The 24,106-nt window shown below is 41.5% G+C and overlaps 1 protein-coding gene across 1 annotated transcript; it reads right to left on the bottom strand.

Moving 5' to 3' along the window:
• Positions 1-550: 550 nt before the first annotated feature.
• On the bottom strand, positions 551-24,106 carry WDFY1 (WD repeat and FYVE domain containing 1). The gene is made up of 12 exons (XM_083868580.1): positions 23,960-24,106; positions 17,873-17,940; positions 17,070-17,143; positions 15,827-15,881; positions 14,331-14,481; positions 11,571-11,683; positions 9,163-9,289; positions 7,495-7,600; positions 6,073-6,174; positions 5,185-5,315; positions 4,118-4,226; positions 551-3,424 (listed from the first exon to the last, which is right to left on the bottom strand). Exons 1-12 carry the CDS (start codon positions 24,094-24,096, stop codon positions 3,365-3,367), a joined length of 1,233 nt encoding a protein of 410 aa, XP_083724706.1. The 5' UTR covers positions 24,097-24,106; the 3' UTR covers positions 551-3,364.

Below are 24,106 nucleotides of genomic sequence, written 5' to 3'. Positions count from 1 at the left end.
CTGTATTTGAGCCTGTGAAGGCTGTAAGCAAGTGTGAGGGATAAGGATGCTTCATCTCCATGCTTTCTCTGTGAGAAAGTATCATGAAACAAGTGCAACCATCTTGTGTGGCTGCAGTTTGTGTCTTCTGTATATATTATATTGTAGGCTGTGCTCACCCCATCCAGCAAAATTAGCATTTCTTTGGCACCTCAGACAGGCCCAAGGCATCTCAGGAAAGGATCCTGTGGTGCTCTGTAGACAAGAACCTTTGCAGAGCTCTGAGGGGGAGCCAGATGAACCAGAGAAGATGTCTGTATGAGCTGGCAAGCAGAAGACAGGATAGGGTTACACTGGGATCACACAGCAGCTGCTCATCTCTCAGCTCACGGGTTCATTGTGAACCTTTGACCTGTTGCAGCTCATTCAGTTCCAATACAACACACCCACAAAGCTTTCCCAGGAACCTACACTTTGTACATGGGGCATGGAAAGGAAGAGCCAGAGCACAAAATGCAGATTGTGCTTTCACAGGATGGAAAAAAAAGATTGATCATCCAAATAGACTAAGTGAATATCAAGAAATATTTTATTGTACATGTAATCAAAATTTTAAAAAACAGACAAGGAGGAGCAAAGAACAGATTTATCTAGATTCTCTTAACTATGCAGGGTACAGAAATACAACTGGGAAGGAATTAGCACATATTAGTACCCTTTGCTCCCCTTCCCTGCCCCAAAGGAAGAGGTTACACAAGCGAGATCTGTAATGCTTCAAATCAAGGCTTCTCTGTAATTGCACACTTGAGCTGACATAGTTGAAGTTTTTTCAGTTTCATGAGAGAGTGTGTGCCTTCAAAATAGTTGTTTATAAACAAAACTACTCTCTCTTTAGTGGTTTGTGAGCATTACTCATTCAACACCAAGAGTACACTTAAAAGACTAATGATTTAGTGGCCTTAATTGTCATTATATCTGAACCAATACTATCTCTAAGTATATCAATTATAGAAAATAGATTCCTTAGGCAGTAGAGAATATATTATCTAGTGGCAAAAACATAATGTAAAGAAGCAGAGGAAGTATTCACAAGGAAGGGAGGGGGGAGCTGCGTGCTGAGAAGGGGCACACTGAGTAATGAGAACTAAAAACGCTGAGTTCTGGAGTGCTAACTGCAGAGGAGTCCCACCTCAGCATCATGGGTATAGGTTTCAGAATGCCTGGGTTGAAAAATATGGTACTCATTGCACATCTACGTTAATCTCCCAGCTTAACCCACACCCTAGATCCTCCTAATCTATTACAGTGAGATATTAAACATTTAAACATTTCTGGCACTGTAATTCATGTTCTGCCTTACATGCTGCAAGGAAGAAGGCTTCTGTCCTCTTCCAGAACCAGACAGAACCAAGTCTGAAACTGAATGCAGAGAATTATCAGAGCTTATTCACCCCTGCAACACTTCCTTTCCTAGTTTAGAAAAGTGAAGGCCTTAGAGCATAAAGCTGCAACTGCTCTTCCAGTGCAAGCTGATTTTCTCTCAACAGCTTAGAAATAAACCTTCCCAAAAAACCTAAGATATACAGCATGTAGCCAGAGTTGAATCAAATCAGTGTGACAGGTGCTAAATCCTGTATTGAAGGCAAGACAAGTTTTGGGATCCCCACAAAAGATGGTTTTGTTTATTCTTCAGTGGCCCAATAAGGCTAGCAAACAAACTCTTCACAAAACTTCCAGAGAAGGCCCATGAAAAAGCAGACAAAGTAACAGTAACTATCATATTCTGGATTCTAATGCCCTTTGGAGACTATCAGATTTTTGGCTTAAAATGCAAGTGAATTATGACATATTAATGATCTTAATCTATTTCAGCCTACAGCATGGTCCAATGCAGATTATTAGTGTCAAGTTACACACCTAGGACTTGAATTCACTAACACTCATAGCACCACTTGACTGTTGCTGTAAGTAGACAGTCTAACCCTCAACTCTTCTGCCAGAAAGAGCATGTTACCTTTGATAATTGTGTAACACCACCTATTCCAGGCCAGTTGACCTACCCTTTTTTGTCCTCACACATATTGCATCTGTTTTCAGAAAAATCTTAACAGCTCCAAGCTTAAACTCTGTGACATATCACCTTAGCTTCCAAAGTTACAAAAAGAAATTCTCCTTTAAAGTGTTCAAATGTAGGAGATTCACTCAACTGACAAACCCGTTTACTGACAGTATCTCTCACTAGTTATTTCCTTTATGTGCCAACTGCACAGTCATAAAAGCCTCACAGCTCTTCTTCATAGTTCTCAGCTTTGAGACAGGAAAGGATCAATATAGATACCTCAGAATTAACACTCCTAGGTGCAGGGAAAAAGCAGCTGTTCTGTACCTCAGTAATTATTGCTCAGTATTTATCTGTTTTAAGCAACATCAAGACAGCATTTGAATTTATGCTGTACTTTAGCAGAGACAGGTTCCCTAACATTAAAGAACATCAGCTTCTCCACAGAAAAAAATCTCTAAAATCTAGCTGGCCATTTTTTCTTAACTGGTCCTTGTAACAAGGCAGATTTGTTTAGGTTTCCACTCTAACAGCACTATAGTTGTCAAAGTACATGGCTCATACCTATGGCCAGTTTTTAAAGTAGGTGGGCTGCATGTTTTCATAAGTACAGAAGTTTATCAGCTATGCTAAAACACTACATAAAAACCCCAGGATTGTTTGCAGACTCACCAGTTACCTACACAGAACAGCTCTTCCACAAAAGTGATTTCACTAACAACTGAACTTGAAGACGAACACTACAAAAAAGCCAATAAAGGATCCTGTGTGATCTAAGATTCTCTTACTATCTCATCTGAAAGAAGCTACCTTCCAGTTTAAACTATCTCCTCCTTCCATAGGAATAACCAACATACCTTTTGGAGACAATTTAGACAGTGACTGCTCAAAAACATTTCAACAGAACTGCTTTTTGGAAGAGAGAATAAGTTATTTTACTATTTGCACAAACTGAATTTACTACACTCATTTTACTCTGGTAATGTTTTAGCTACAAGGTATCTGTACAAGATATATCAGCAGAGATAGCACATTGTTAACACCACATATGTAAACTGAGAGACAACAGGTCCTTCCATCCAGGTATCGTATTGCAGATAAACCGTTTATGTCAGTCGGAGAGGCTGCAGAACCGCACTTCAGCACCACGGAGATTCCCGGGGAGCCCAACAGAAAAGCTGTGCTCTACAAGGGTGACTGTCCTTCCTGGAACAGCAGCAGGAGGAGAATCAAGCAACCAGTGTTTGCAGTAATATTCTGAGGAGGATTCCATTTGTTCAGTGGATATTGCTGTACATAAGGTGCATGAACCTGCCACGGAGGAGATCAGCGGGAAGAGAAGCCAGTGGCAAGGCTGCAGCCAACTACTGGCGTCATGTCCCAGATCTGCAAGAGAATTGTGGAGAATTACACAGCACTAGTGTCAGACTCACAGGTCTTTCTGCAAGAGGCATAGAAGCAAACAAAGACATCCCTGGACACAAAGTAACAACTCCTTTTTAATCTATGCTTGAGCAAAATCTCATAGAGTTACACCAGCCTTACAAACCAAAAGCCAAATTTGGGGCTCAGAAGTCTTCTGTGTAAGTCTGTTTTAAGAAGTACTATGCAGTTTGTCACAAACATGCTTAGAACAAAACAAGGACAGAATGGCAGTGTCTCAGTTCTGACACACATGGTGAATGTAGAGTTCAGGCACAGCAAGGTTCTGTATCAGTCTGAGCTCCATGTCACTGTCTCATAACAAGGGCTTTCAGTGGCCATGGAGCCCAGAGCAAAGGAACCCGCACATTTCCTCAGCTCTGTGCCTTTAAGGCTGCTGGCAGATTCTCCTGCTGCCCACGCCTGCTGTGTTTGTTCAGAGACACAACAGTAACAGATCCAACAGCTGCACTCCATACAGTGGAGTTACAAGTCATTTCCTCATTTAGCTGCAGAAGAACAGCCTAGCAAATACTATTCCTTCTTCCCACAATAGATACCTTATAGCAATAGTTGTCAGAAAGAAAGAAAGAGTATACAAAAATGAACCCTCTATTAAATATCTCTTAGAAATGCAGGAAAGAGATGCAGCAATACCTTCACAATCCGGTCGCTCCCACAGGTCACCATTAACCCTCTGGAGATGTCCATGGACATGTGTGAAATGTTGTGTTTTCCTTCATGAAAGGTTGCCAAGGAAGTACGACTGCACAAGAACAATTGAAATGAAAGCCAGCCATCAGATGAAGCTTCATGGCATCATTACAGCAGTGCAAATAAACTTAAAAGAAAATTAAGTTGCTCAAGTACTAATAAGTCAATTCCAAGAGCTGCAGTACCATATTAGAGGGGACAGAATTAAATCAGCAAGTCATGCTAAGGCACTGCTTGTGGAGCTGTACAAGTGTGACATTTCCTGGCCTTCTGCAGCCTGACTGTTAATAATACTAGAGCAGAGTGGGACACTGAACTAGCAAATACTTCTACTCTTGGCTAACAAAGTCAAGCTCAGGTACATTTTCCTCCTGCTGTCTACAGAAGCCAACTAGGGCACAGCATCCCACTTTTCAAAAAAACCAACCCCAAGCAAACAAAAAGCCCCAACAACACAACAAGAAACCCTAAACACTCCTAAAATTTTCACATTTGACTACTCCGTTCATATCAAGAGAAAAGGGATTCCTTCATTTCTAAGGTAAGTTTAATGAGACAGCAAATGATGTATAACCTGATTTCCTTACATGAGGAAAATAATGTTGAGCTCTGAAGAATATTACCAAAGTTTTTGAAAAGTGTATATGAACTAATACATATACATCCTGGAAGCTGTAATGTATAGCCTGGCACCCACTTAGCAATTTTAAGTGCAATCAATAGCTTTTAACTATATTGGAATATTGAGACAAATATATCTCAAGTCTAGATATGAGCTCCTGAAAAAGAAGAACTACCAAGGACAAAAATGTCGTAATCCCACATCTGATCCAAATGTGCTTGCAGAGGCAGATGGAGATCTCTGCCATCACAGTGCTTTCAGTCCCCAAGGCATAATAGCAGAGAGTCAGCTCGGTGTGTTCTGTAGCACTGTGTGTGCATGTGGAGCAAGCCCAAGGATTTCTGCACATCAGCAGTGTTACTACAATTTATTACTCCCTAATACTCACTCTTCATCCTTGATGGACTCGAAACAGGAGTCACAGACACGGACCTGGAACTCAAATCCCATGATTGGGTAGCTCGACCGTTTGGTGCTGCACTTGCCACACACTGCTTGCCCACATTTTCTGCAATGATGCTTCATGAAGGAAGAAGAAAATAAACAAATAAATCACTACACTATGTCACTTGACCACCATACCAAGTGTCCACTGAACAACAAAAACATCAAAGCTTCTGTTTTGTGACCTGTTAGAAAGCAACCTGTTAGGAAATGCTCTGTTTCTTCAACCAAAGACTAACATCTCTGGAGTTCTGAACAGTTGTTTGGATCATTAATGGATTTATCTCCATACTTTCTGTGTATATCCTCTTCTCCCGCAAGCTCCTTCTGGGAGAAGGGGAAAAAGAGGGTTGAAAAAGCAACCCAGCTAAAAACTTCCAGTCTAAGGAAGCCAGAAACAGGTGACTGTTGGTGCCTGTCCAGTCCTTTCTTAAAGAAAACTACCTGGAAAGCTTTCACATTCTGGTGCAGTAAGAACAGGGCCATTAGTGCTTCACTGGATTGAGCATCTACATGCTCAGTTAAGTTTGCCATTTTACACAACACTTGAGGATTAGCTGTCCATAGTTCCAAAGCATGGGAACATTCAGAGAAATCCAACAGAGCACTCCTAGCACAGCCTGCTTTGACCTGTGACAGAAGTTTGATGCAGCACTTTCACAGAATTTGGAAATGTGTTAGCAGTGCCAAGAAGATGTAACTTCTCAATATACCTCACTTCAAAGCAGCAAAAATACCAAGAGTTGAAAAGATCTACCAGCCTTAGTGGTCTTTTGTTTACATTTTGCTCAAATTCTGAAGTACAGCTAAGCACTGAAATCAGGCATCTCACCTGTCTCAACCCTATTGTCTTTGTGTCCCACATTTGCTTTATATTCCAGAAGAAAGGCTGTTCACACTTCTGACAGGAATCACTTTCTAGCCATTGAGGAGCCTACAAAAGAGCAGGAGATGTAAGCAATCAGAATAGTTCTCCCTCATACAGCAATCACGGAAGTTTGTTTTAAGAACTCAAAGTAAAGTTTTACTTGGAAAGATGCCCTGGTTCTGGACATGTCAACAAGACAACAATAAATTGCTTAGAGCATAGTACAAAGAAAGTTTAGCACAAAAACCCCAAACCCAAGAATACAGTTATTGGTTACCTACACACCTCCTACACCTTTTAAGCCTACAGGAGTATGTTATTTTACTGCCTTAATAAGAAAACTCATTCAAACATCTAAGTTACTAAACCTGCTGCAGGCATTTAAAGACTGATGCTCTGGTTGTCTGGATGGCTTTTAAGGACCAGTGTAGTCCAAATTGTAGAAGCTATGAGGCAGTAATCCCCTCTAAGAAAGGGGCTGTCCAGAAGTAAATTCTGTGAGTAATTATCTTTTCTACTTTCATGGGATTGCAGTTTGAAATAATTAGGAACTCATCTGCATTTTCCATCCTGCCCACATGTTCGTTAAGCATTCCTTCTCCCACCCACACATTTCTTTTGCCATAAATGGACTAGGCCAAATGAAAATAGAACTTTTACACATTTCAGCTCTCTCAGATACTTTAACTGAGAATATCCCTGTAAGAGATAGAGAGGCAAAATATTTTTAGTACATAGACTTGAATTTGAACTGTATATTCTATGCAATTTATACATCTCATGAGGAAGTCTCCCTGAAACTTCACAAGAGGAAACTTGGAACAACAAAGCATTTTTTTTTTCAATTCACTTACATTGCGTACAGTAAGAAAACAAGAGTATTCTCAGTTGCACCACCATGGATATGAACTGAAGCAGAAAGAAAGTGTACGGCCAGGTCAACTGCTGTGTACTGAGATCTTTACAAAAAATGTTGCCTGGGGACTGAACCTCTGCTTTCTGAATTGTATCTCAAAATCTACCTCTCACTTCTTTACCTGCTTTCACACAAGTTGAGAACCTTTTTCAAGACTATTGAAGCACAGTCCATTGGTTTCTTTGACTGCTTTTGATTGTTCCAAAAGCAAAGGCCACAGCCATTCCAGTGAACCTGTTGTCTCTTTGAGATAAACTCAAAGTAGTCCCAAGTATCTCCTGCACTTTTCCTGTCCTGTGAACCCATTTACTACAATGCAGCATGAACAGCCACTAGAATAGAATAGGTTTCAATAAGCTTTGAAATGCCAGACAACATAGGAAAAGCAACCTGCAAATCTGACTAAGGAAAGTCACATTAGTCTCTGAAAATGGAAAAAAAAATATCCTTGACCTCTGAGATGAACTCACCTCTTCTCGGCTGATATCCATGTTCCAAACAGCAATTCCCCCATCAGCTGAACAGGACACCAGCTGCCGTGTCAGCTGGATGTAGCAGATAGCCTGCACCTTGTCACTGCCAACAAAGCACACACTATTTACCCACAGGCATTTAAACAAAGCTTGCTTTCCCAGCAAACACTGATTTATCCTTGTAAATAAAGCTACTGAGGAAGCCAAGAAGTGATTTCCAGTTTGTTAAATCCCCTAAGCAGAGCTATGAGGATGAGTGAACAGATGCAGTCACCTGAGCACTGCCCAGGATGTTGCTGAGAGTGCTCTTACAGGCCTGACCAGAATACCAGTACAGTTCCATGTTAACATTTGCTGGCAGTAAGCCCTGATGGTGAACTGAGTGTCAACTGGCTCAGAGTGCCTGTGCAAATACTCTTCCGTGTTGGCAAGGAGAGCCACTTATCAAAACAGAGACAACTGGAAAAATAAAGAGAAATATTTGTTTCAAGATGCAACTAAGCAGCAGACAGAGGCTCCACTTTTGCTAACAAATCACAGTAATTCAGGCTGTAGCTGCAAAGCAAAGTATACATTCACCAATAAGACTATTTAATCCTAAAGAAAGTAATGGCAAAATAAAAGTCTGCCCTAAGAAATGAAATGAAAAATCTGAGTAGCATCAAACTGCTTTGCAACATCTACATTGAATTAAGAAGTCATTCTGCTTCTCGGAAAAATTTACCTTCCCATTCAGTACAAAGAGAACCTAAACTGTTACAAGTCTTCACCATGACACATAAGGCAGTAGTAACAGCAGTATAAAGTCCTCCAGTCACTGACTTCAGTTACTTTTCTGTAACCAAGATTCTATTATTAATTCTTCATCCATAAAACTAAATCCTCAGGATTTAACAAGAGTTCTAGGGCTAAGGCTATCTGTCTTGATCAAAAGTGGATGGAGGCATCTATGGAATTAGACAAGAGGAGAACACACTATACAAATATCTTTAAATATATACAAGATCTCTAGTGCCAGTGCATTTCTAAGTAGAATATACCTTCCCTTGTGAATTGCCTGACAGACTGAATTGAAGCCCTACATTTAAAAATGGCAGCTAGTGGGGGGTCTCTAAAAGTTAAGAGCTGATTGTGACAGACAACTACCTCAACTTCAGAGGAGGGGAGACATAACGTTTTCTGAAGTTGAGAGACTATCCCTGTAATTCAGCCAATCTGTTATCACTTCTGATAGAAAGACAGAGAGAACAGGAAGATACTGAAGCTTATTTTATAGGTGTACATGAACATGCTTATACATAAAGGTTCTAGCCCTCCTCCCACAGGTAACTCAGTGCAGTATTTACAATAAAGACATAGGCAATTTTTACTAAAAGGCCAAACCAGATGATTAATGATTTTTACCCACCTCTTTCTATAAACTACTTCTGTGTTACTTCTAAACCATGGTAATAATATATTAAACATGAGTAAGAAAAAAGATTAATCAGTAAGGCTTTCCTAGTACTGATTATCCTTCTTCCCCTTCAAACTACTCAGGGTTCTGCAAAGAGTAATTTTCTCCATTATTCACAACGATTGAAGTATCTTGCCAGGCTATTTAGTCTTCCTGGGAGACTGTGTTCATTACAGGACATGTATGAGAAACAAGACTCCGTTACATACTGGTGTCCCTGGAGCAGCAGCGTTCGCCCCTTCCTTCCACCAATATCCCACATGATAATGCTGTGGTCAGAGGCACCTGAGAAGAGCAGCCTTTGGACAGGATCCCACCACAGGGAAGTAATGCTCCCTAGGAAAGAATATTCTGCAGTTAGATGTAAAGGACTGGCTCCCAACACAGTGATGCCCTCCTGGAGCATTGAAGGGAAACCTGCGGTACTGCCTTACTCCAGTAACACACTGAAAGCCTTAAGGCAGAGGAAGCAGCATCCAACAGCAAAGTGCAGTCCTGACAGAGAGGCAAGGAGTACTGGACAATAGAACAGATGTCCTTTAGAAGATAGATATAGCATAAGCCAGAAACTCTGAGTTCTGCCCCTTGTATTTAGGTAGGTGATTTTAAGAGTTCCCAGGCTGCTATGTGAGCTTTGGAAGATAGAAGTACAAACATTTGCCAAACAGAAACCAGCATCTGCAACAGTGCTTGGTCAGTGGTTGCAGCAGAGGTCACAGTATTCTCAGGTAAAGCAACTCCCTCACATAACCATTTACAACCTTAAAATAGTTGGACTAAGAAACAAAGTGAAAACTTCACTGCTGTTAGCAAATCTGCCAGGACTCACTAGATTACAAAACCAGATTTCAGAAGGCCAAGTATGACTGTGAATTAGGGATAGAAAGAAATGAGTCATCTGACAGTAGCAGCCTTATATGAAACCCATACCCACGGTAACCAGGAGACTAAAGGAATAATTTTGTTACTCATGCCACCTATAGCTGTCAAGTTGGGATATTTTATTCCTTTGCAGAGATCCTTCCCTTGCTCGGCTGTCATCAAAAACCTTGTTAGTCCGAAACCAAGATGAAGAATGGTAATTAGAGCCCAAATTAGTTCTTTCCAATGCTCTAAAGCAAAAGAGTTTTGTTTTGGTTTTCTTGCCTCCTTTAGGGCTATGCTGTTTTCAAGCTGACCCATTTGGAAATAGCATGTGCACCAAAAAGGCATTAAATTTGAATATTATCTCAGCATTACACAAAGCAGGCTGTTACACATGGTGAATTCTGGAAACTGAGAACAAACTTTGAAACCATTTAAACTGCAAAGCAAACACTGCTTGCTTATGAAGTCACACAGAGCAAGAGCTAGAAAGCAAACAAGATGAAATCAGACTTCTGAAGTCTGTCAAACACAACTGCCCTCAGAGGAGAATTAGATGCCATTTAAGTTTAGTTACTATATCTTGACAATATTACACAAATATGGTGGAGGAAAAAAGGTTACACATAATCTCATTTGCTTTAAAAAAAAAGGAAAAAAGATGAAACAACTAGTACTATACCAGTTAAAATCATCTTTTATGCTAGTCCAAGTCTTATTTTAAGGCTCACAGTCCCCATCTGGAAATATATGAGCCAAAGTTGGCTGCTGTGTGGACAGCACTGCTGAAGTTGGTTCTTGGAAGCCCATCACAACTCGAGACAGAAGACACATTACAAGAGCCACACACACATCCTGCTTTCAGACTAACTGCAACATCTACCAAGAAGTTGCATTCGAACACAGACCAGAGCAAAAGTATAGAGAGGCAAAGGAGTCTCTGGGGCCAAGAGAATTATTTTGCTCTGAACAGAAATTCTCCTTGAAAGCAGAAGAGACATTTATCACTTGAAAATCTCAACTTGCCTCCTGCATTCAAAACCATCTGTATCATTTTACAGTCATCTCTAGATCAGGAGTCCACCCAGCTTTAACAAAGCCTACTCTATACTTTCAGCTGTTAAACAAGGCAGCCTTTTCCAGTGGGTCAGACTCATGACCCAGTAGTTCATCCCTACCCACATGCAAATTGTCAGCTGATTTGAAAGTTGCCAGTACCACATGGGAAAAGGCACTGTCTTGTTTATTTTTCTCAGCATATTATTAAGCAGCACATTATTCTGTGATTTGCATTCTTGCCTTGCTCATTGCAGCAGACTGGATCTATATAATGTCAGGGAGCACTTGATTCTACATCTGCTATAAGGACTTCAGCTATACTATAGAAGATGAGACATTTGCCTCAGACTAGGCAGTTTCTCCAATGTTAAGGAGACTAAAGCTTTTAAAGGTGGCCATCTAGTGGATAACTTGTGTTTAACTGAATGCATATGTTTACTTGTATTTTTCATCTATAATAAAAATACCTGTAGATGTTTTGTAAGGCTAAAATTTCCCTTCAGTAAGAATGTGCTTGTTCTTTAACAGGAAGTCAAGTACAGCTTTCAACAGCTTATGATAACCACTGCCCTGGACTGCTTTTTCATCCAGTATCTACCCTTAAGAGGCAGATATGCAACTGAACATCTCACCCCAACTTACAAAGAGGTACCGTACCTGGGACAAGTGGCTTTAAGACAAAGAGTTACTTTACCTTCATGCCCTTTGAGGGTTGTGATAACTGAGCAGGTATTCTGCTCAAGCTTCAGAAGAGTGATCTGTCCAGAATAATCACCAACAAATGCATGCTGAGTTTCATGATCATATCTGAACACCAGTCAAGGAGAAACTTCATTTCTTCGAAGAGTATTTTATGTGACTGAAACAGTCGGCTAGAGACTCTAAAAGAATTGGAAAAGAACATTTTAATACACCACATAAATATTTACATAATTACTTCTAAAGTGGTTGGAGACTGTTAATAAACCTTTTTGATTCCCTCCTTCTCATCACACTTCCCTACATGTGCAAGTAAAAATGCATAGAAAGTAAGAGAGAAGAGTTTTAGAAAGCCACTGGAGAAAGCTATGAGATAATCCATGCCCTAGTTTAAGGCAAGCCAAGTAGCTTCAGGCTATTTCTAGCAGATATTTACAGAAAACACTCATGCTTGTCTACAAGATGCCAAAACTCATCAGACTATTTATTGCAGTGCAGAGCTCTCTGCAACCATTAATAGCACCTCATGGACACTGGGCGGATTCAGTCTTACCTAGTATCTTCTCCAATAAACCCTTCATTTTCTAGCATGTCAGTAGTTGATATCCCTAGGAGAGGACAACCAAGATACAAGGATGCTGACCCTCCACAGCAAGTTCACCTTACAGCGAAAGTACACTCTCAATGTTCTAGCTACTGCCAAGGTGAGATTGTCTCCTTTCTTGTCCTCTTCTCTGGAATTCCCAGTTTACCAACGCAGGTCCTTGAGTGTGGTATTGAAAACTCAACTAATGTCAGAAAGGATTCTGTCAGTCAACACTGACATAAACTCCACACCACATCCTAACATGGGATCCATTAACAAGGTGACACATTGGGTAAAAGCACTACACCTTGTAACTGTTCTCATACTCGGTTTTTGCCACGATGCAACTATGAACTCCAGAAACCAAAACATGGCAAGTCAATGGAACTAGATAATTTGCTGCTTTTAGAATAACTTTTCTTATTCAGAATATAAGCAAAAGCAACAGAAGACCCATGCAGCTGACACCACATTACCCAAGAGCAGTGTATAAACTTAGGTGTCCTCTTGGAACCCCACAAAAACACAGGCAGCAGCTAGAAAAGTAGCCTCTGGTATCCAACAGAAAAGGCTAACTTTAAAAAGACCATTTACCAAAATGCCCACCACCCTAAGTGAAAACACAGAGGCTTTGCCATCTGATTACATTCCAAAATCTCTTAAGCCTTCAGGATCTTGAGATAAACAATTTACTTTCAACAAATCCTCTAACTCCCTGAACATGTGATCTTTTCTTCATCGTGGATGTTCGGGCTTGCCTTATCCCCACTAATCCAGTAAAGAATAGGCACTCTGCTGTGTTTTTCAGAAGCTTACACATAGGATCATTAACAAACAACTTCCTTCCCCACAGGGAGACCAAGGACCTAGTACACACACCAGCAAGCTGGTTCTTCCAAACACAAGGCCAAAGGCAGATCAATTACAATGGATTTTCAAATGTCAAGTTCTTCAGTGGAAATTTATTTTTATATTGATACAAAAGGTCATATTCTTTTCTCCATTTTAATAATAAACTTCCCATTATTTGCAATAGCATTAGCTATAGAAGCCACTGAATTCAGTGAGGCTCAGATTGCTCACCAGACTGCTCTGAGCTGGTCTCCAACACACAAACCAGCTGTAATCTATTCTGTGCTGCATTCAGCTGAGTGGAGCTGCACATGGAATGTTTAGTGGGACAAAACTCTCCTGGACTCTAAAGAAGAGCAGCAGTACAGCAGTAGAAACCTGACAGTTCTACAGTCAGTAAGGCAGGGTCTGCACAGATGGCAGGCCTCAGAAGGCCAGGCATGCAGCTGGCAACTGAGCTTTCCTCTCAGCTTCTTACCAGGACGCAGGTATAGAGCCACTCTACAGAGGGCTTCATGTCTTTAAGAGATATTGTTGACCTGTTTCAGCTTTTGAATCTTGCTACTTCTAAAAGATTATTGCCATTAACCTCATACAGCAACCAATACCTTCAATTACTAAACATCTAAACTGTCACCATTAACAAAAGCTAAAGAATAGTTTTAGAATTTCAAGTATTTAACGTGCTTTCAAAAGCTTTGATACGTGAACTACCTTTCAAGTTACTGGGTTTGTAAGTCTTTTACATAGGGTAAAGAATGCCTTGAAGCACTTACAGCTGAACAGACAACCAGAGTACCTAAGCTGCAAATGCTGCAGTTAAATGTAGGTTACAGAAAGCAAATCGTACACAGACAAATTACTACTGGTGAATAATGTTTCAATGTACCTGGTAGCTTAAAGATAGAAAAGATTAACTTGAGCAAAGACAGAAAAATTAAAGCAGTCCAAAGGGTTTTCATGATGTTTTATGCTCTAGAAGGACTCAGAGGCACAGTGGCATCTGTTGAACAAGTGACTTGCCCAGGAAATTTAGGAGCCAGGCTATAGATACAGTCACTGCCACAAGATGCTACAGACAGACACCTCAAAATTAGGAACTAATACAGACTGGGATTTCTGCAGCTTGTGGTCTCTTCTGCTATCTAATAACCACTAACAGAAATAAAGGTATTGAACTTTTAATGACAATAAGGGTTAGCAGACTTTCAAGAGATGTCACTCTAGTTTTTACACATGGAAAGTTGGGAACAAATTGAGGTAAAGGAACAAAGTACTGTTCCAGCTTCAGGGTAGCAATCATTCTTTAAAGGATACTGTAGACATGAAGCCCAAGAGGTGAAGTAATGTCTCCCCAGCATGCTCCCACTCCTGGTACACATCCAGCTGATACACTTGTCATGACCTGTGCTGATGAGCCACTCTGATGCCAGGCAGAAAGTAATAGCAGACACCCGATTCTGGTGAGCTGTGAGGAGAAAAAGATTCTGGCTATTCTTCCCCAAAAATCAAAGGGCTGTGTACTTCCATTCTAATTCAGACAGACAGAGATTGAAGACAATATCCAGGCAATGCCCCAGAGAAATCTTTAATCATTATATTATACTTGCATCTAGGCTGGATGAAAAGGTTCCCGTAGTTCTGTTTAGGATTTGCCTTCTGAATAGCTCAAGTGAACTAAACCCATCAGTCAGCTGCTGAAAGCCTTTCTCCCAGAGAGAGAGGCTGAGATCAGCCCAGATACCCAAGATTGAGGAACAGGCAAACCCTCAGCTTCTAGTTAGCTCAGGACTACTGAGGAGTAATGCAACACATATAAAAACTTGAATTGCTTTATTAAATGCATCTTTTCCTAACCCCAGAGAGCTATGCTCACATTCATAATCCTAAGCACTTGAAAGGATATCTAGTCCATGGCATTCAAACTGCTTCCTGTGACAGCAACCAAATCCCACCCAGCTTTGCTGAGAATGCTGCCCCTAAGCAAGAAGTCACACGTGTGTCCTGGTTTGGGGCTCCTTTAGAAAGAAGCCTCCCCTGCCCCCCAAGATGCAAGTACTTCCCTTGATTAATTGTCAAATCATCTCCCTTAGGACAAAGGGAGATTTTGTTGCTTTAAGAACAAGGTCTTTCTCTCCCAAGCAAGAATGTTGCTTCTATCAGTGTCAGGGAGTCACAAGACAAACTGCACTTTGTTTTGATAGATAATCTGCAGTCTTTAAGAGCTTCCTTCAGGCCTTTCACATTAATATTCCAATTTTAACCAACAACTGAGTTTTGTATTTCTCTAAAGGATGTGTAGACAAATGCTGAAACCGGTATGTCTATAAATATTACAACAATCCCACAAACTCTGTTTCCCACATTTTGGAAGCTCGTTTTCATCCTTGTTGATCTCCTAGAATGACAGAAAAGATAAGGACTCTTACCTTGAGCTAGGAGTAACCAAGCCCATTGATTACAAGAAGGACAGAAACAGCAAATACCAAAAATGCGCCTTTAGAAAGCTCTTACACCAGTCATGTAGTACAACTACTCCGGCTGAAGAGCAAAACCTGAGCTCTCTAGTTCTGGTTCACTACACTTGCAGACTAAAGATTTAGAGAACTTAATGATAATGACTACAACTTGGACTAAGCTGTCTGACAAATCACTTTTCTTATGGCACTTATCCCCCAACTAAGTGACCACTATAAGGTCAGAGTTAAAGCATATCTGGATTTGATTAATCTGTGACTGCGTCCAGCTTCCCAAGCATTGTAGATATCTCCCCTTTACACAAATGTTAGTGTCGATAGTGGTTTACAGTTTACCTGGATAGGTCTTCACAAAGTTCATCTTATTAAAGTCTTCAGAAATATGAAACTCCTAAAAGTAAAGTGAAATTGTTAGAAAATACCACAGTGACATAAACAACACTGATACTCAAAAAGAAGCAGCAACCTCACAGGCCAAAATGTGCATACCAGCAGTATATCCCACAAAAACCAAGCAGCTTCTGAGGCTGGAGCAAAGCACACTGAAATACCAACTGTAAATTAAGGTGTTAAGTGAACTGAATTTTCAACAGGGAACATCCTTTCAGAATTGAGTTTGCTGAAGGGAGATTATAGGAAGGGATAAGATCCCATTTGTCCCCAGCAGGAGTAAAGAAAACTGTATCTTACAGTACTTAGGATTTCCATGTTTGTGACTTCACAATGGACAGGTTTAAGTGACAGTGTTCTCTATTTGATCCATTAGACTTAAAGAAATTTTAGAAGTCTCAACTTGAATTTTCCAGTAGTTATCACTAGAATTCTACACAGCTCTTTGTAGGCTATTCGTAGCAGTTATCTGTAGAATCACTCTTTATGACACTCATGCAGTACCCAGGCTCCTCATGGGGCAGTTCTTATTTTGACCTTATTTTCATAAAGAAAGGAAACCATTAAACCATCTGAGAGTCACAAGATTCCCCTCCTTTACCAAGAGGGCAAAAATAAAACCCAGTTTCTGTTCTGCCAAGTGTATGCTCTCCAAGACAGGGACAGCAATTACAGAAAAAGTTGAGAAAGAGGGAAGAAAGGATTCCCAGCAAGAGACGAACACAGCCTCTTATAATTTTAGAGCAAGTGTTGAAATTTCTACAACATAAAAAGATCTGCAGCAAGCACATCCATAGATGTGCGCATGGCAGGATACAGACAGATCCATACTCCTGGCCAGGGGCAAACCAACTGCAGTTCAAACCCCCTGTTGGAGCACCACCATGGCACTCTGCCCAGCTTACTGTACTCCCCTCAAAACAACTCCTTGGCAAAATGTAATTGGGTCCACTGCTGCACTAATGGCTCCAGGGCTTCAGGAAGCTACCTGGCTCACATCTAGCCAGAAGAACCTTTGCCTTGCAGTCCTCCCACATATATCTCAGCTGAACTGCCAAGAAGCTCAGCCATTTAGCAGTAGCTGCATTCCACGATGAATGGAAAGAAAACAGACTATCAGCTGCCAGCAACACATGGACAATCTGAGCAATTCTAACCTACATTCAGAAGAAAAGTCACAGCAATTTACCATGATAGCTCCATTATCCTGGCCAACAAATATCCGTCTGCTGTCATGATGATAAGCCATGGCAGAACATGGTGCTGTCAAAAAAGCAAGCACATTACAGTATTTAAATAGAGGTATTAGGATACACATGACTTTAATAAAAGTCAATTCTTTCACTCAGGACAAAACCTGTTTAAGTAGTTTGATAGAAACTAGTCTGCATAGCTAGCATCCCTTGGAAAGACAGTTCAATTCCCATGTGTGAAGCTGAGGACAGGAACATGACTACTGTAACTCAGATATACCAACAGGAACCATATGCAAACATGATTTCCTGCCACAAGGTGCAACTCAGCAAGAGGAATTTTACACAGGCTGAAAGCTGAGCTAACAGCAACAGCTGGTTACACTTAAGAACTTGAGCTCACTAAAATGATCTCAAATGCAGCCCTAGAAGAGAAAAATGCACACCTTGGAAAGCTGAGAGTACTCTTATGTCTCAACTTTCAGCTAGTGGTTAGAAAAGCTCACTTAGTTGGCAGACAAATTATTTGCCATCATTTGAGGCATGTCCAGCTGCAGATCCACAATGATTTACCAGGTTGAGGATGTAGTTCTGACAGAACACTGCCACAGATCTCACCCACCATGCAGCTAGTTTCAAATCAAAGTCTGAGCTAGATTTGCTGCAAAGCTCCCAAAATCAAGATCACTGAGGGAATCCAGCCCTTGGGGAAATGAGAAGGAGGTATTCATACACACAACACAGGTACAAAACCCATAGTATGCCTGGCCACCACTTACCAGTTCCCTACTGTACTTACATGCCATGGTGTGATAGATGCTGGGCCAGTACTGCCCACTGTCCCTCTTCAGCCATACTCGGATTGTCCTGTGTCAGGGGAAGAGCAGGGAGAAGCAGCTGTAAGTGCACCATCCCTGGCATCTGAATTTACTCATGGATCAGCCTCACTCCCCTTAGCTTTTGTGCTACTCAAACATAATAGAGGAACAACATAACAGAGGTAACAGTACTCAAATACTGCTCTAACATAACAATACTAGCACAAAGAATAGGCACCCTTGGATTTGGAAAAGTTTTCTTCAAAACTATTTATACACGGAGTTTCAGTAAGTATGAAATGGAAATACTATTTCAGCTCCCCTCAGAATTGCTACAAATTGCATCCCTTTACTTCCTTCTTGGTTCTGGTTGATATAAGTCAAATTGCAGAAACTTTCCATCTTTGGCAGAGCAAACCAGTTTGTTTATAGCAGATTAAGTGTCTTGATACATTAAAAAAAAATTGCAATTCATTTCATTATGGAAGTCCAAACTTTTTAATTTTTATAGCATCTCTGTGTAACTCACCCTTCAGCAAGCCAGATACTGAATATTAATAACAGAAGCAGCTCATCTTCTAGACCAGCACATTACTGACATCTTCATCCCCAAATATTAAGAATCCATGGAGGACAGCATATCTAATTCAGTATTATTTCCTCTAAGCCATGCCTCTAATCCCTCATGTAGGAATGGAAAGGACGAGCAACATCAGTTGCTGTTGGTTTGCATTGCTTCTCTGCCCTAAATATGACCAGGATTGATGAGCCAGTCAAACAGAAACTGAAAAGCTGACAAGATGACTTGGGCAGCATGCTAAGATTCTTTATAAAATTGGCTTCAGTTTGCAACCTTTCAGAATCACCTCTTGGAAGGAAAGGATAAGTGAGAGAATATTTGAGAACATTTAGCATTATACTACTCTGATGACTGTCAGATCCTGGGAGGAGGGATAGAAGAGTATCAGCAAGGAAGTGGAAAGCTCTCATCAATTAAAAACATTCCTACAACAGACACATCCGAGGGACTCTACACCAAGAAGTTAAGAGCACACGTGCAGACAGCGTTAAGGTTGATTTAAGTCCTCTTGAGATTTCCTCTCCAGATCATTGTTTGTCTTTCTGTTACTGTTTAAATCCAACTTCCTCATTCCTAAATGATTTGTAAATATATGTACCTGGAAACACTGTCAAGAGGCTTCACTGTGCTGTTCTGTTTACTGTTAACTAATAGAAGTTCTGGTATTTAGAATTCTCTAGAAAAATATGGGGGACTAATTAGTTAAACATCATGTAGGATTGACACTAAAGTGCTTAACAAAAAGAGCACAGGAGGGGACCAGTGTCTTGCACCACATGCAAAACTTTTCAGAACTTTTACTGCTGAAGATACAACTAACATTCTAATTTTGCAATCCATTTAAAGGCTTTTCTTTAAAACACCACTCAAAAATAAAGCAGACAATGCCCACCCTTAATGTACTCTTCAAAAACTTAAAAGCAATACAGCTGAGCATACACTGTCCCAAAACAATGATTTTCAGCTTTTAAATCAAGTTACTTTTTTACCAGTTCAGAGGCAGATGGACATTAGTCCAGTCCACTAAATATTTTGCATTAAGACTGTCTCAAAAGCTATCACTTCCTCTTTACAATAATCAACAGCCTGCCTTATGTCAGTAGGTCACCTCTTCAGAAGAGCAGTTGCTATTTCTTGGTATCACAGAACATGGGAAAAACAATGTTTTCAAGTCATTCTAATGATGCAAACCTAATAGCGCAGGTTAGCACCTGTGCACCTTTATCAGCTTTTTAACTTGCTTTTAAAAGCAACTCCATCATGCTCAAACTGTTCTGAACATCTCAGATGGTGGCTTTTACTAAATCGACTCTTTCACTTCTAGGCAAAGTCATGTAATTATTTTTTATTTTTAAAAATTACAATATAAGTTATCATGGTGATCAAAATCATGCATTGCTTTTTCAAAAGCAGACTTAGCTTCCTCTCAGTATTGCGGTTAATTATATTGAAGTACAGAAAAGGAAGCATTTTTTTCTAAGAAGTTATTTAATGGAAGTATAACTTTTGTGTTGATCATCACCAGCACAGCCCCTTAGTGAAGTCAAGAGTCTAAGCAAATAGCTTCAAGAGTTAGGAAAATTAACTCCTAAAAGCTTCTTATTTTGGTTTAAGTAAGGTTTAGACTCTGCTCACCTCATGCTTGCAAAGATAAGCTGTCAGACAGCTTTATATCTAATTATATAAAGCTCTGACTGAGCAAAATTTGAAGAGATCGTTCCACAGTAGTCAGCAAGTGATCTGTGCCAAAATGCCACTTCTCCCCGATTCTCTCTTGCAGACTTGTTTTTGTGATGCATCTCCTTTTGTTAGGACAAATTAATTTGTGAAATACTAGTTCTTAAAGGACTAGAGAACTCCCCCAGTAATGCTGCCCCCACAATCTCCTTCAACCACACAATTGCTTTGTTGTGACAACTGCCTTAGAGTCTTTATCACTTTCCTCAAAACTTGGTGGTTACTTAATGAAGAATCCTGTGCTCAGTACCTGAGAAGAGCTGCCTAACACTCACTTCTCCTTAAGTATTCCCTGCTGAGGGTCTAGAAGGACACAGAGTTGTTTGACAGCAGTCTCGGTATGGTTTTTACTCACTAAGTAAAATGCTGAAAACTCATTAAGGAGCACCAGAAATAGCGACAGACTTTTTAAATTCTAGACTCGGGTCTCTGAGAGTGGCAGGAGGAAGCAAAACTTTTAAAAAAAAGATTAAAAATTACCTCCAAATTTCCCTAAAATTCAGTATTGAACCAGAAGCTGCTTTCAGCTGGACACCATGCACATTTACAGAAGCACAATTCAAAGGGCTTTTGGCACAGGATTTTTTAATGTAATATAAAGAAAGACACTCAAAAACAATCTTCAAGCAACACTGACTGTGGCCTTACCAATTTCTAAGGGTTTTTATTGTTCTCAATTGCTGTTTCATTTACAGAGTAAGCACCCAACAGTGTTGGAGAAAAAACCTGGTGTTTGAGAGCAGAGACAATGCTGTGTTCCAACAGTGTTTGTGCTCCTGCTACACAAGCTGCCCCCTGAAAGCCAACAGCACAGGGGCCAGGGAGGGAGAGGTGATGAAAGACCAACACCCAAATCCAAACTTGTTACAATACCAGCGCTGCTGCACCAGCCCTGTTCCCAACTCCTTCAAACCAACAACAACTGCTTTCCTACCCCAAATCAACCACTGACAGTTGTTTTCCTAGCAAGAACAGAATCCTGCCTCTTTTTGGTAGTTTAACTAAATCAAAAATATTTACACTGTTATTGACCTTGTTCCCAAAACAGCATTAGGAACCTGGTTTAATCACATTGCAATGGAAGCTCAAACAGCTGATAGTTTTTAACAAATTTCTGCAAAAATTAAAACATGTTTTGACTAATATTTAAGTTTCATAAGCAAAAACACAACAAAAGCTAATACTGTACTTTAAGCAGCTACCCACAGTCAGTCACCTAACACCAGCACTGAAATGTGCCAGTGACTGCAGAGCTCCTGTTAGCCTGTAGTAAATACATTACTTTCATCTTTAGGGTCTTGTACACAGCTTATCATCCCTCAGCATTCCCAGCTGCAGCTGGGAAACACTCCCCTTGCCTTAGCTATTTGTCTGCTGAGGGACACTCTGCAACAATTCCCAACATTGTCTTGCAGCCAGGGTCAGACAAGATGCCAACAGGGACACGGAGTTAATCATCCTTTCTAGATAAGTTCTGAGAAAGCTTCACAGATGGCAAGTGTCCTGCTGAAAAATCCGATTGGGAAAATTAACTCTTTGTCTCCTGCAGGTACTCGTGCTTCTTTTTTCATCTTTAAAACTTACAAAAAAAAAAAAAAAAAAAAAAAAAAAAAAAAAAAAAAAAAAGGAGTAGAATTTTGTTGGCATTCACAGATCTACGCCAAATTTTTTTGCATCATCTGAAAAAAAATAAAACCATTACTTTTTATTCTAGGAAATATAATTTAAAATAGAAATAACTACAATGAGTAGTTCTAACGAGAATAATCTACAGCATTCACAGGGAATGTTTGTGCACCAATGTTTTCCTCACTACCCAACTTGTAAACACATTCCTCTGGCTGATTATTTTGAAATACTTGACAGCCTTAGCTGCATTAAGATGTAATAAAAAATACTTTAGCCCTGCTCTCAGTACACACAGCAGCTCTTTTGCTCCTTGTACTCTGCACTTTGCTGCCAGCAGCATCATCAGTTACGCAGTATTAACACCTACACCCCACTCGTAGTGAACAAACAGGGGAGCACTGTTTGACAACATGTTGAACTGCAGGTGAAAGCTCTGATGTACTGTAGGAGGTATCCCAGATTAGAGGTAATACAGTGCCACAGTTTCTGAAAGTTTAAAGATTTAAGTAATTTCTCACAGTAAGGCGGGTGACAAATCCAGCCACGAGTCCACAGACTCACTTGGAAATTACACATACCAAAGGTGGGTGGTGGCCTCTGCTCTCCTGGCACAGGTCTGTATCTGACATCAAAACCTGCCCAGATAAAGATGCAGCTCCATCCTCACTCTTATCAGCAGTCTAAGCATGCAGACTGCTTAACCTTTGGCATTAGACCTTGAGTTTAAACACTGACACTGTCTGCCATAGGGAAGCCTCTGCAAGCCATGAAACGCTGTGAGGGTTGAACTCTGATATGGAGTCTCAAAAATTACTATTTCCTCCTGTCTCCTTCAGGAAGCCCATCGAAGCAAACTGAACACAAACACAAACAATGATACTTAAGTGACTGGAAGGAAAGGAAATTCCCATCCAAAAGCTGTTATCCAACATGTACTGCACAAAGCCATCTCCACAGGAAGGGACGATACAAACCAACTAGACAGTCGATCTGTTTGCACTTTTTGACCTAAAAATAAATGCCAGAAAACCCAGTTCAGATAACACCGTTGCTCTGCTGATTTTCAGCACTCATACCCTCCTATTTCTCACAAGGTCAAGCTCTTCAAACAGAAATTCATGCAAATATTAATGCAAATTTAGTTTTAAAAGTTTTATAGTATAACATTAAAATTATCCCTGCACCAAGCTACACCTCAAAGACTTTTGCACTTTTAACACTGTTCTTTCACACGGGGCCACAGTTTCTTAAGAAGCATCTCCCATCCCTCTTCACATTTAAGAGTCACTTTCCACACAGCACGGGTGAAATTACATCTCTCGCTGTACGCTGCAGACCCCTCACTGCTCTCCTGGCCACAGCCCTCTGTACCACCTGCTTCCTCATTTCCACTTTCCCTTCATGGAAGTTCATCTGTTTGCTAAACGACACCACCGACTTCTGTGGCAGAGGGTTCACAGGACACGGGAGCCAGTGCCGAGAACCAGGGTTACACTCTGAAGACACCTTCCCTTCCAAGCAGAAAGCGCCGCGCTCAGCAGCTCATCAGACCTGCCAACTCACTCCCTGAGCGGCTTCAGCCGGAGGGAAGCGGGTTTGGGACTGCACACCGAGCTGCCACCAGAACGGGCTCGCTCCGGCCGGAGCAGCTCGGGGAGCTCCAGCTCTCCCGACAGGCGGGGAAGCGGTGACACACTGCCAGTGCTTCAGCCAGCAGAGCGGAAGGCCGAGGCAAACATATTCCCTCACTCCTGGTTCTGCTCATAACCTCCGCAGGACCCATTCACACACAGGACGAGCCGCGCCTTCCCAGCCGCTCCGCAGGGGCCGGACAGCGCGCACGGCGCACAGCAGCGTCTCTCTCCCCGCCGGTGGGGAAGTGTCAGCCCCGCGCCCCGCACCGGCCGGGCCGAGCCGATCCTCCCTCACAGCTGACGGCATCTTCCTCCCCGGGACCGTGGATCTCCTTACGGCCGCAGCCCGGAGTCCCCGCTCGCCGCCCGGCCAAGGCACGGCGCACACACGGATCGCCCTCAGCAGCCCCCGCTGCCCCGGCTCCCTCCCCAGCCCCGCGGCCCGGCCCGGCCCTGCCCTGCCCGGCGGGGAGCGGGCCCCGGGTCACCTGTCCTCGCCGGCCGTGATGACGCCGTCCTCCTTGGGGATGAGGAGCGCGGCGCTCACGGCGTCCTGGTGCCCCTCGACCTTGCTGAGCAGGACGGGCCGGCGGCTCTGCGGCCGCGAGTGGATCTCGGCGGCCATGGCCCGTAAC

The sequence above is a fragment of the Zosterops lateralis genome, assembly GCF_965231275.1.
Source record: "Zosterops lateralis genome assembly, chromosome: 10".
Taxonomy (NCBI): Eukaryota; Metazoa; Chordata; class Aves; order Passeriformes; family Zosteropidae; genus Zosterops; species Zosterops lateralis.
The sequence above is the reverse complement of the archived record's forward strand: the minus strand, read 5'-3'. Positions and strand labels throughout refer to the sequence as shown.

Excerpts from the sequence above, each read along its gene's own strand:
- WDFY1 (XM_083868580.1), bottom strand. The coding sequence starts at position 24,096 with ATGGCCGCCGAGATCCACTCGCGGCCGCAGAGCCGCCGGCCCGTCCTG. Across the intron at positions 5,316-6,072 it reads AGACAATAGGGTTGAGACAG|CATCATTGCAGAAAATGTGG; the intron begins GTGAGATGCCTG and ends TCCTTCATGAAG. Across the intron at positions 4,227-5,184 it reads GAGTCCATCAAGGATGAAGA|TCGTACTTCCTTGGCAACCT; the intron begins GTGAGTATTAGG and ends GTTCTTGTGCAG.